The 13,485-nt window shown below is 42.2% G+C and overlaps 1 protein-coding gene across 1 annotated transcript; it reads right to left on the minus strand.

Annotated features, from left to right (window-relative positions):
* Window positions 1-12,273: 12,273 nt before the first annotated feature.
* LOC311126040 (thymosin beta-b) lies at window positions 12,274-12,758 on the minus strand. Its single transcript, XM_084200068.1, has 2 exons — window positions 12,648-12,758; window positions 12,274-12,434 (listed from the first exon to the last, which is right to left on the minus strand). The coding sequence occupies exons 1-2, from the start codon at window positions 12,745-12,747 to the stop codon at window positions 12,403-12,405; spliced, it is 132 nt and encodes a 43-aa protein (XP_084056194.1). The 5' UTR covers window positions 12,748-12,758; the 3' UTR covers window positions 12,274-12,402.
* Between the last annotated feature and the right edge of the window lie 727 nt (window positions 12,759-13,485).

The raw sequence follows: 13,485 nt of genomic DNA on the forward strand, positions 1-13,485 counted from the left end.
GACAATCCCAGATTATAAAGGGAAAGTTAGCCACGTATGGGACACCGACGCCTCGCTCCCAGACAAGATAAACACCTTCTTCTCCCGCATTGAGGATAACACAGTGCCACCGACGCGTGTGGTGAAGGTAGGCAGCAACAACTCTGCCACCCTGATCCTCAACACGGGGGGCCCATAGGGGTGCGTGCACAGCCCCTTCCTGTACTTCTGTTTACCCTTGACTGCGTGGCCACGCACGTCTCCAACTCAATCATCAAGTTTGCTGATGACACAACAGTGGTAGGCCTGATTAACAACAACAACGAGACAGCCTACAGGGAGGAGGTGAGAGCCCTGGCGGAGTGGTGCCAGGAAAATAACCTCTCGCTCAACGTCAACAAAATGAAGGAGTTGATCGTGGACTTCAGGAGACAGCAGAGGGAGCACGCCCCCATCCACATCAACGGGGCCACAGCGGAGAGGGTGAAAAGGCTTCAAGTTCCTTGGCGTGCACATCACTGACAACCTGAAATTGTCCCTTCACACAGACAGTGTGGTGAAGAAGGCGCAACAGCACCTCTTCAACCTCAGGAGGCTGAAGAAATGTGGTTTGGCCCCTAAGATCCTCATGAACTTCTACAGATGCACCACTGAGAGCATCTTGTCGAGCTGTATCACTGCCTGGAATGCAACTGCACAGAATGCAACCTCAGGGCTCTCCAGAGGGTGGCGCAATCAGCCCAACACATCACCTGGGCACACTGCCTGCCCTCCAGGACATCTACAGCACCCGGTGTCACAGGAAAGCCAGGAAGATCATCAAGGACCTCAGCCACCTGAGCCACAGCCTGTTCACCCCACTACCATCTAGAAGGAGGAGACAGTGTAGGTGCATTAAAACTGGGACAGAGAGACTGCGACAGCTTCTATCTCCAGGCCATCAGACTCTTAAACAGTCACCACTAGCCGGCCTCCGCCCAGTACCCTGCCCTGAACTTTAGTGACTGTTACTAGCTGGCTACCACCCGGTACTCAACCCTGCACCTTAGAGACTGCTTCCCTATGTACATAGTCATTTAACACTGGTCCCTTTAATAATGTTTACATCAGGGGTGTCAAACATACGGCCCGCGGGCCGGATCAGGCCCGCAAACGGGTTTAATCCGGCCCGCGAGATGATAAAAAAAAAATAAAAAAAAATAATTGTTTTTCGTTTTTTTTAGTATAAAAATGCGCTGCAATTTTTCAATAAAATAAACTGCTGTTCCAATTGCGTTAAGTAAGCAAACTGTTTTATACCGGGGCAGAGCAAGTAGGTCAAGCACGTGCAGCCAATGAGCTACTTTGTTTTGCCCTCGATATTTATTACGGCTTCTACTTTTAACATTATGTGCTTTGGCACCCTCATTGCCCCAATATGTCTCTGTCAAAAAAGAGAAAAGTGGACGCAGAGTGCAGAGTGTTCCAAGAAAATGGTCATCCTATTTAATCACAGAATTGAATGGGAAAGCTGTATGTTTGGTGTGTTCAGAGCATGTTGCAGTGCTGAAAGAATATAACCTTCGTCGCCACTATGTGAGTCTTCATGCCGACAAATATGACAATTTTCAAGGACAGCGGAGATGAGAGAAGGTGAATGAACTGTTGGCGGGTCTGAAGAAACAGCAGTCTGTGTTTACTCACAGCCGAGACATCAGTGACGCTGCAGTGAAAGCTAGCTACCTCATTGCTAATGAAATCGCAGTGGCTTCAAAACCATTTAGTGAGGGTGAATTTGTAAAAACATGCATGATGAAGGCAGCGGAGATTGTGTGCCCTGAAAAGCGGCAGGCTTTTGCAAATATCAGCCTGACAAGAAACACAGTTGCAGACAGGATTTCCGATCTTTCAGTGGATTTGGACAGCCAGTTGAAGCAAAAAGTAAAGTCATTTATTGCGTTTTCGGTTGCAATTGATGAAAGCACGGACATTACAGATGTTGCACAACTGGCCATTATTTCATCCGCGGAGTTGATGACACATTGACCGTCACCGAGGAGTTCGTGGAGTTGGTGCCAATGACAGATACAACGACAGCAGCTGATATTTTTACCGCACTCGTCGGCGCGCTGGACAGGGTCGGAGTGGACTGGTCCCGCGGTGTCAGCCTGGCTACAGATGGTGAGCCCTCAATGATTGGGTAAAAAAGCAGGCGTTGTGACAAAGTTCAGAGAGAAAGTGCAATCTGCAAATGGAGGACGTGATTTTTTGACTTTTCACTGTATTTTGCACCAGGAGGCTTTGTGTTGCAAGTCATTAAAGATGGATAATGTCATGAAGGTGGTCATCCAAACTGTTAATTTCATCCGATCCAGAAGCCTGAATCACCGTCAGTTTGACAGCCTTCTCAGAGAGAAAGACCACATCTATGGCCTGCCATACCACACTGAGGTAAGATGGTTAAGCCGAGGTGCTGTGCTGAGGCGTTTCTTTGATTTACGAGAAGAAATTGAACAGTTCATGGAAGAAAAGGGCAAACCAGTGTTAGAATTTCATTCCGCAGAATGGATGCCGGACCTTGCATTTATGGTGGATGTTACAGAATACCTGAATAACTTGAACAAACAGCTGCAAGGGCGCAACAAAGTTGTCACGCAGTATTATGACAGCATACGTTCTTTCAAGTTGAAGCTGTCATTGTGGGAGACGCAACTTGCTGGTGGTGATGCAGCTCACTTCCCCTGTCTGAAAAATGTGTACGCGACCCAACATGTGGCAGACATGAAGCGGTTCAAAGATAAAATAACTGGACTGTTACGGGAGTTTGAGCAACGCTTTCAGATTTATGTTTATATGTTTTTATGTTGATGTGCTATTGTTTTTAATTGATTTTATTTTATTTGTATATTTAACCTATTCTTGACTCTGTGGTTCTTGCACTTGTTTGGGGAACAGGATTTCATTATTTCTATCTACATTTCTGCCTGAGAAATGACACCCTGATATAGTTCTGTGATCTGTGATATACTTCTGTGAATCACTGAGGCATTGTGTGTTTGTGTGTTCTTTGTCCTCAGAACTTTCAAATAACTTGAGGTGTTTTATGATTAATAGTGATGTTGTGCTTTTGGACACTGTCCTCAGGCTCCAGCTTTATGTTTATATGTTTTTATGTTGATGTGCTATTGTTTTTAATTGATTTTATTTTATTTGTATATTTAACCTATTCTTGACTCTGTGGTTCTTGCACTTGTTTGGGGAACAGGATTTCATTATTTTTATCTACATTTCTGCCTGAGAAATGACACCCTGATATAGTTCTGTGATCTGTGAAACAGTTCTGTTAATCACTGAGGCATGTGTGTTTGTGTGTTCTTTTTCTTTAGAATTTTCAAATAAACTTGACGTGTTTTATGATTAATAGTGATGTTGTGCTTGTACTATTTTGGACAAACTGTCCTCAGGCTCCAGCTTTATGTTGTATGTTGATCGTATTAAAACAAAGAAAACAATCTGAAGTTGTTGTTTTTAAGTTATATATACCATGATTTTTCCGGTCCGGCCCACTTGGGAATAGATTTTCCTCCATGTGGCCCCTGAGCTAAAATGAGTTTGACACCCCTGGTTTACATCCTGTTTTACCCACTGTATATGCACAGTGCATTCGGGAAGTATTCAGAGCCCCTGAATTTTGTCCACATTTTGTCATGTTACAGCCTTATTCTAAAATGTATTAAATATATTTTTTTCCTCATCAATCTACACACAATCTACACACAATGTTTGCAAATGTATTGAAAAAATAAAAAAACAGAAATACCTTATTTACATATGTATTCAGACCCTTTGCTATGAGACTCGAAATTGAGCTCAGGTGCATCCTGTTTCCATTGATCATCCTTGAGATGTTTCTACAACTTGATTGGAGTCCACCTGTGGTAAATTCAATTTATTGGACATGATTTGGAAAGGCACACACCTGTCTATATAAGGTCCCACAGTTGACAGTGAATGTCAACGCAAAAACCAAGCCATGAGGTCGAAGGAATTGTTGTAGAGCTCCGAGACAGGATTGTGTCGAGGCAAGAGGCACAGATCTGGGGAAGGGTACCAAAACATCTGCAGCATTGAAGGTCAACACAGTGGCCTCCATTATTCTTAAATGCAAGAAGTTTGGAACCACCAAGACTCTTCCTAGAGCTGGTCACCCGGCCAAACTGAGCAATCGGGGGAGAAGGGCCTTGGTCAGGGAGGTGACCAAGAACCTGATGGTCACGCTAACAGAGCTCCAGAGTTCCTCTGCGGAGATGGGATAACCTTCCAGAGGGACAACCATCTCTGCAGCGCTCCACCAATCAGGCCTTTATGGTAGAGTGGCCAGACGGAAGCCACTCCTCAGTAAAAGGCACATGACAGCCCGTTTGGAGTTTGCCAAAAGGCACCTAAAGACCCCAGACCATGAGAATCAAGATTCTCTGGTCTGATGAAACCAAGATTGAACTCTTTGGCCTGAATGCCAAGCGTCACGTCTGGAGGAAACCTGGCACCATCCCTACTGTGAAGCATGGTGGTGGCAGTATCATGCTGTGGGGATGTTTTTCAGTGGCAGTGACTGGGAGACTAGTCAGGATCGAGGGAAAGATTAACAGAGCAAAGTACAGAGAGATCCTTCATGAAAAGTCTTTGAATGTCCTTGAGTGGCCCAGCCAGAGCCTGGACTTGAACCGGATCTAACATCTCTGGAGAGACCTGAAAATAGCTATGCAGTGATGCTCCACATCCAACCTGACAGAGCTTGAGAGGATCTGCAGAGAAGAATGGGAGAAACTCCCCAAATACAGGTGTGTCAAGCTTGTAGCTTCATACCCAAGAAGAGTCAAGGCTGTAATCGCTGCCAAAGGTGCTTCAACAAAGTACTGAGTAAAGGGTCTGAATACTTATGTAAATGTGATATTTCCGTTTCTTATTTTAATACATTTGCTAAATGTCTAAAAATCAGTTTTTGCTTTGTTATTATGGGGTATTGTGTGTAGATTGATGAGGAAAAAAACTATTTAATCCATTTTAGAATAAGGCTGTAACGTAACAAGATGTGGAACAAGTCAAGGGGTCTTAGTACTTTCCGAAAGCACTGTATATCCTGTATTCTAGTCATGGCTCATCCTATATAAATACTGCTGTACACACTTTTTCTATCCACATACTGGCTATACTGTATTTACAAACCATTATATGTATATATACACTGAGTATACCAAACCTTAGGAACACATATTTACAGTATATATATTTATATTCCAGACTCTGACATTGATCATTCTGATATTTATTAATGTAATGTATTTTTCTGGATTATGTGTATTTATTTTGTTGCTAGGTATTACTGCCCTGTTGGAGCTAGAAATACAAGCATTTCGCTGCACCTGCGATAACACCTGCAAATCTGGGACAAATACACTTGATTTGATTTGAAATGTCTGACTCTTGGTGCTGTGTCTCCCTAGACCACCAGGAGGCAGAAGAGAGTGAACAGGGTGAGCAGCATAGATCTTTATGTTGATGCCAATGCCATGGAGATGGTCTCTCTGAGCTCCAGAGCTGAAGCTGGACCGGGAGAGGAGAGAGCAGCCCAGGGGACGGAGTAGGAGTAGAATGATGCTGACCCTACATGCTTATCTTAGGTCAGTTTTGTGTTTTAAAATCTATGGTCAGCAGTGGACTGGTGTTTAAAATGTGGTGACAAACCTTAAGTGGTTCTAATTTTAATAACAAGTTCAGAATTAGTTTATCTTTCTAGAACCTTGGAAGAAATCTATAAGGAGTGACTGTAACCACCATTATTCCTTTTAGTTAGTTTCTTGCCAACAGGGTAACATGGGGTTTTGTTAACATGGGTTTTTTGGTAACATGGGGTTTTGATAACACAGGGTTTTGGTAACATGGGTTTTTGTTAACATGGGGTTTTGTTAACATGGGGTTTTTATTATTTTAAGAGACTAGCTCAATTACTCCTGTTTTGTTTTCTATACATTTCAGCATGTCGTTTTTGCTATTTAGTGTTTCTCTTAGATTCTTTATCTTGAAGTGTTTCCATTATTAGTCCATGTATTATTATAATCATTCATTGTAAAAACAATAATAATAAAAAGGGGTCATATTTTCACGTCATTTTGGTTTGTTTACTTGTTAGTTTTTACCTCTTAAGATGTTATTGAATATACATTTTATGATATTGATTTGGTGTACATTATTGTTATGATGTTTTGCACAGGAGGTTGGTGGCACCTTAATTGGGGAGGACGGGCTCGTGGTAATGTCTTGAGCGGAATTGGTGGAATGGTATCAAATACATCAAACACATGAAGCTTGTTTACTGAATTTCTACACAGTTTAAAAACTCTTAAATGCAATTTAGAGAACAGCAAAAACAACCCAAATTGACTCCAGCCTGTGTATTGTAGCTTCATTCACCTGAGTCAATAGGAGACTTCACATTCTACAAACACGTCATACAATGATTACCTTCCTGCTATGCACTAGCTCAGCAGCGGGATTAAAACTCTAGTTTAGTTTAATTTTGAGTCAAACAGCAGTTAGTAGACAAAGCCATCTACTACAGACATCTTTACTTCTGCAATGTTTTGAGAAATGGTCTCGCTGTTCCTTGCAGCTGCGTCGATGCGCTCTCCACGGGTGAGAGGCGAAGCGAGAGGTTTCACTCTCGCCAAAATCTGTCAAAATGAGCACAATGCGTTTCTATGTGCTTATTTTGGACCTAAACGTATTGCCTGCCTTGCCGCCTTCATGACAACGATTCCCATTGTTAGGGTGGAGACCAGTGGCGGTTCCTGAAAAAATTCTCAGGGGGGGCAATTTTTCTGATGATTTAGGTGACCTACACACATTTAAAAAAAGATATGTCCAGCAACAACATGAAGACAGGGGCAGCATATAAGTCAATGCCAGAAGCATTTATTGACTGATCTCAAAAGTGTTGGCTTACAAAAGCAAAATAAGTTATCACAGTAAAAATAATCAAGGGTGTTCTTTCACATTCCTCAACACTGCATAAACAATATGCATTTCCATAAACAAATGAAATATCAGCTGAAAATACAGCATCATGGTATTTGTTCAGATTGCAGGATCAACAAGAGCTTTTACCACATTTTTTGCCTCATGGTTGAATTGGAAATATGTGCACCTGAGCATAATTCACAACAAGCAAGCAGGAGCTTTTGATAGAGGCTACTGAAAACATTGATGCAAGTTATTGGTAATAAGACATTTTTATAGACTTCCATATTCTGCCCTCTTGTATAGATTTGTGAAAATGAACAGTGATAGACATTTTGCCTGAAAACAGAATTTGAAAATAATTTATAGAAAAGGTAAACACAGCTATATGTATGGCTTTGTAAAAATGAACAACCATATTCTGGCCAATTGTATAGATTTGTAAATATGAACAACCATATTCTGGCCAATTGTATAGATTTGTAAAAATGAACATGAACAGATTTTATTTTTTTTACTTTAAAAAAAATGAAAAATAACTATTTTAAACAACATCAACTGTGAACTGATTTGGGCGTGTGTGTGTTAAAGAGACAGACAGGGAGGGACAAAGAGAGAGAGAGGCTACATTACTTGTACTGAAACTGTTCTCTTCTCTCTTTCAATGCAGCAAAGCGGTCAATGACTTTCTCATTGAAATCAGGCATGCTGAGGACTAGTTCCCTCTCCATGGAAAGCATGGCCAGTGCATTCAGACGTTCCTGGCCCATTGAATTTCGCAGGAATGTCTTAACTCGTGTCAAAGTTAAGAAACATCTCTCAGCTTCAGCTGTTGTCATGGGAGTAGTTATGAGGATGTTCAACAGAGTCACAGTCTCAGAGAACGTCTCCTGGAGGTTGTAGCTCATGAGAACCTGGTACAGTGCCAGTGCACCACAGTTTGACTTTCACGTCGTCGGCAAAAAGACAGTTCAGTCTCTCCAAAAGCACACTGGCGATTGAGACTGAGGTTGATTCCGAGATGGGAAGGAACTCAAAAAAGCGCTCCTGCACTTTGTGCTTGCTATCTATGTACCTCAGCACAAGCACCAGCTGTGTTTGTGTAGAAACGTCCGTGGTCTCGTCAGCTTGGATAGCTACGAAGTTCGCCGACTTCACCTCCTCCACAATATGTTCCCTCATGACCGCTAGCATACACTCCAGTAGCTCGTTTTGAATGGTCTTTGATGTGAACTTCTTTCAAAGAGACAATCGAGTTGCACTGAACGCTAGCCATGTTGATAGTAGTACGTGAATTGATTGACGCTGCTACCCGCTCTTTTCTTAGTTACGTTCATGGTTATGTTACGTATGACGAAAGCGCGTAAGTGCAAGCCCTCAGAAACCCATAGAGATTGTATTGAAAGCTCTGATATTTGAAAAAAAAAGATTTTACATGATAGTCTATGAGAGACCCCTGGGCGATTTTCAACCTGACTGAAATCACCCCAAAAGGGGCGGGGCCATTTGAAGCACGACTTTAGCCTGATTGGACATTTAGTGGCAGATCAGACGTCTAGATTAGAACACTGATAACTACTGTTGCCGTGATATAATTGATTAGAAAAAAAATCCCTTCCTTTTCCCATTTGGCAGTGCGTCGCCCATATCGCCCTAATGAACACACCGCCCCTGGTGGAGACATGAGCATCTCATCATTATATACATATCTTTGCTCTCCATAAAGACAGCCAGACATACAGCCAGCCTTCCCTCCCGCTCCTAGGCGTCCGCATGGTCCTAAAGTCAGCTTGCGAGACTATAAACTGCATTTGCCTTTTAATCGGGAATGGCATTATTTTAGTAGCCTATTTTAAATTGTTAGTGTTGTGATAGGGTATGGCGACTGCCTCTGGGTATGTATTATTAGTTCATCTTTTATTATAATAATATCTTAATTATTTGGCCGGGATGCAATCCTATCTTGAGTTGTAGCAGGTTTGTCATTTAAAAAGGTAATTTCCAATTGAGGCCACATCTGCAGCGTTTACTGTGAATGCGATCTCCAGAAACGCAGGAAGATTGCATTTAAAATATACATTGTCGACAGCACACAAGAAAGCGCAATCGGATAGAATGCTTGCTTTTATATTTTATAACTTTTTAAAAAGGGGGTTAAGTCATTTTGGTGTGTTGGGGTTTGTTTTCTTGTATTTGTTTTATTCTCTCATCATGTTATTGATTATAAATGTTATTATATTTATTTGGATGTAGATTATTGTTATGTTGTTAGTAGTATATGGATAATGACGTTATTGATTATAAATGTTATGATATTGATTAGGATGTAGATTATTGTTATGATGTTAGTAGTGGTACACTAAATGACCAAAAGTATGTGGACACCTGCTTGTCGAACATCTCATTCCAAAATCATGGGCATTAATATGGAGTTGGTCCCCCCTTCGCTGCTATAACAGCCTCCACTCTTCTGGGAAGGCTTTCCACTAGATGTTGGAACATTGCTGCGGGGACCTGCTTTCATTCAGCCACAAGAGCATTAGTGAGGTCGGGCACTGATGTTGGGCAATTAGGCCTGGCTCGCAGTCTGCGTTCCAATTAATCCCAAAGATGTTCGATGGAGTTGGGGTCAGGGCTCAGTGCAGGCCAGTTAAGTTGTTCCACATCAATCTCAACAAACCCAGATTCGTCTGTCGGACTGCCAGATGGGGAAGCATGATTAATCACTCCAGAGAATGCGTTTCCACTACTCCAGAGTCCTATGGTGGCGAGCTTTACACCACTCCAGCCAACGCATGGCATTACGCATGGTGATCTCAGGCTTGGAAATCCATTTCATGATGCTCCCGACGAACAGTTCTAGTGCTGACATTGCTTCCGGTGGCAGTTTGGAACTCGGAGAGTATCCTAGCCTAAACTGTATACTGTGACTTTATTTATTTTTTAGAACAGGATAGGCTTTGGACATCATAAATTCACAAATAAATAAGAGCTGATGCTGAGTTTCCCGGATCCCGACACAGAGTGACACCGGGGGCATCCGGGCAAATGCTGGCAGACGTGACCCGGTAATCCAAGATGCTGTGACCATATACCGGCGGAGAGCAACAGAAACAGTTCTAGTGGTGGGGGTGTTTCTGAGTCGGGGGCCCATCATAGAAGCATATTTAAAGGCAATAAAGACTCTCTGGTCTGAGAGATGTACAGTGTCCTTAATGAGACTGACTGACTGACTGGAGACTTAATTGCTTGATTAATTAGACCAATTTGTGTTCGCTGATATTCGCAGGAGTACAGTAGGCCTAATTAACCTATTGACAATAATGTCTGATTGTTGATTGAAATTCACTTTAATTTTTTTATTTATTGGAGATCATTTGTATGGGATGTTGGAATAAAATCCTCCTCCCACTCATCATTGTATTGATTAGGAAGAAATGAGGGGGGGAAACTTCAAGTTGTATAGGGTAGTATTGATTAGGAAGGGTACTATCTATCTATCTCTCTCTATATATATATATAGTAGGCTAGTAGTGACAACACTGTTTAACAATGGGCAACAAAACCGGTATTTGCGGGATATAGCCGGCCTAAGCAATCCCCCATGGTGTCTTTATGGCGCATGCAACTTCTAGGCCTACATTAGAATTATAATACATTGTTACACTGTTTCTTCTATGCCAACGCTTTTAGCGTTCCTCCACCATTCGGCCTCCGAGGAGCGACCACCAGTCATCGGCGTCGCAGGTCAGACCACAGAACACCGGTTTTCCTCGAGGGCGTCCGCCCCCTCCCCACGGGGCCATATCACTCAGGTAGTCTAGCTACCCCATAGCCTACCAATAGGATAGAGAATATTAATCTGTTAACATTCGCCCGCTTTTACAAAACAAACGCACACTGACTGCCCGATATCGACATTGCACACGTGTAGCATTCATCAAAGGGTTGATAGTTGGTTGATGATTGGTTGATGATGTGCGCCTTCAAAAATGCACTTATCTTCTTGCTTGGCACCCAAAAGCACTGTAGGGGGCGCCATTGGTTTACTTTGCGTTGTCTTTCAATTTAGAGCTTTTAATCTTGTGCTTTCTGATCCCTTTCTCCTCCAAATTCATGTTTATAATATGTGTTGGTTGGATTCTGCTATAAAACAATGCTTGGACTGACATGATTGTTATAGCCATAGAGATCCTATTAAAATGTGTATTCTAGCCAATTCCTAATTCTATGATTGTAGCACTCTGTGACGTCAGGAAATAACTCAGGACATTTTATCTGCGGTAGCTACTATCAAATCAGTTTAGGGCTAGGCTAATGTCATTTCACATTCAATTGCACAGACACAATGAACATGCTACAATAGGCCCACTGTAGCCCCTATATTTTGACCATCACTAGTTTTAGTCCGTTTAAATTCCACCGTTGAATCTATCATTTCAATTATTGAATGTTTGCAAGGTAATAGCATAGGGTGAAGGTAGGTGTCCATGCAAGGATTAGGTTAATGTATGAAGGAAGGTGTCCATTCAAGGATTAGGTTAGTTTATGAAGGAAGGTGTCCAATGTTCATTTCTCTACCATAAGCCATGTCATTTTAGAGAATTTGTCAATACGTCCAACTGGCCTCACAACCGCAGACCACATGTAACCACGCCAGCCCAGGACCTCCACCTGCGGGATTGTCTGAGACAAGCCACCCGGATAGCCGATTAAACTGTGGGTTTGCACAAAAAAAACATTTCTGCACAAACTGTCAGAAACCGTCTCAGGGAAGCTCATCTGCGTGCTCGTCATCCTCACCAGGGTCTTGACCTGACTGCAGTTCTGCGTCGTAATAGACTTCACTGGGCAAATGCTCACCTTCGATGGCCATTCGCACACTGGATAAGTGTGCTCTTCATGGATGAATCCCAATTTCAACTGTTCCGGGCAGATAGCATGTATGGCGTAGTGTGGGCGAGCGGTTTGCTGATGTCAACGTTGTGAATAGAGTGCTCAATTGTGGCGGTGGGGTTATGGTATGGGCAGGCATAAGCTACGGACACAATAGCATTATCGATGGCAATTTAAATGCACAGAGGGTATGTTCCTCTCCCCCTTCCACAACACATATCAACCTCGATTTACAGTCTTTGCAAGTAATCTAAATCAATTCTAATCTAGCTCTTCTGAAAGATCCCCAAAAAGAACGCCAACAAAATCTGAAATGGACTGCCTGTGTAAACAGCCTGGCAGACATGTCTTAATAGGAACACTAGATCAGTTAAGAGTAATTGAAGAACAAATACATGATTAGTCTACATGGCTTTTATTAAATCAGTGACTGTTAAGCATCTACGAGGATCCCCTCAGGAATGAGCTCAGGTTTTAGAAACAGTCCCTCTGGGATGTAGCTTCTGAGTGAGCAGAATGACGGCAGCCATTTCAGGATTCCACCTGCTTCTCCTGGTCAATGACTGTAGGTAAGAATTGTGGATTCACAGTGGACATCAATAGAGAATTGTGACATCAATGCCAATGTGAGAAGATTAGTAGCCACCTCAAAATCACCCAAAGTCAAGGTAGTGCACCCTTCAGTGTCTTATTTCAAGGTCTAGTACAGCCATGGTTGTGTTGTAGCCATCAGATTTATTTAATAAATCCAGTGGTCACTAAGGCATTCTACTCACCCTCTTTGGTAGGTAGAGTGTTCTTTTCCTCAGTCTCGGTCTTCTTCAGTTTGGTCTTGTCGAATTGAGCGATTTCACTCACATCTGGTTTGTCTGCCATTGTTGACTTGGATTTCTAATGATTACAAACAGCGGTGTTAGATAATATGGATATGCCATTGGCTGTTTATGAAGGGATTGGATGTGGAGTATAAGGCTTAACGTTTTACTAAAGTTATGCGCCTGCTGACAGTCTCTAACACAGTAAAATATAAGTTATTGAAACTCAAGATGCCTACCTTGACCCTCCACCGGTAACGCACCACACAAACTGGTTTGTAAATAAGGAAGGAATGAACACATTCATTTCCTGAATCTATTTATGAGAATGGAAACTAACATGATTACTAGCAGGAGGGACCTTCTAATTTTCTAAGTGGTGGCACCTGTGTTCATTCATCTGTTTGACATCAAATTAGCATAATTGGATCGGCTACTGTGGAATGCTGAACAAAGTAAGCACCCAACTGTAGGATTTTAAATGAACAGAAAAACTGTTCTGTCACCTGTCATTTATTGTAAAAACTATATGGACCATGCCACTTTTTCTAAAGGTAATTTGATTCGACTTGATGGTTTTATTTACATCAAAATTCAAAAGATGGATAATAAAGCTGCACGTGTCTTTAAAAATTACCCGAGCCAATCAGAAGCCACGCCTGGAGCAGAGTTTGTTCGGCACCGTGACGCGGCTGAATGCGGAAAGAACAGAACGGGAGATTCCGTGTGAGAGCAGAAAGTCAAGATGTAAGGGCGACCAAAACCATCCCCTGTTAAGTGTAAAGCCCTATTAAAATAA

Source organism: Coregonus lavaretus, assembly GCF_964263955.1.
Source record: "Coregonus lavaretus genome assembly, contig: HAP1_SCAFFOLD_736, whole genome shotgun sequence".
In the NCBI taxonomy this organism is placed as follows: domain Eukaryota; kingdom Metazoa; phylum Chordata; class Actinopteri; order Salmoniformes; family Salmonidae; genus Coregonus; species Coregonus lavaretus.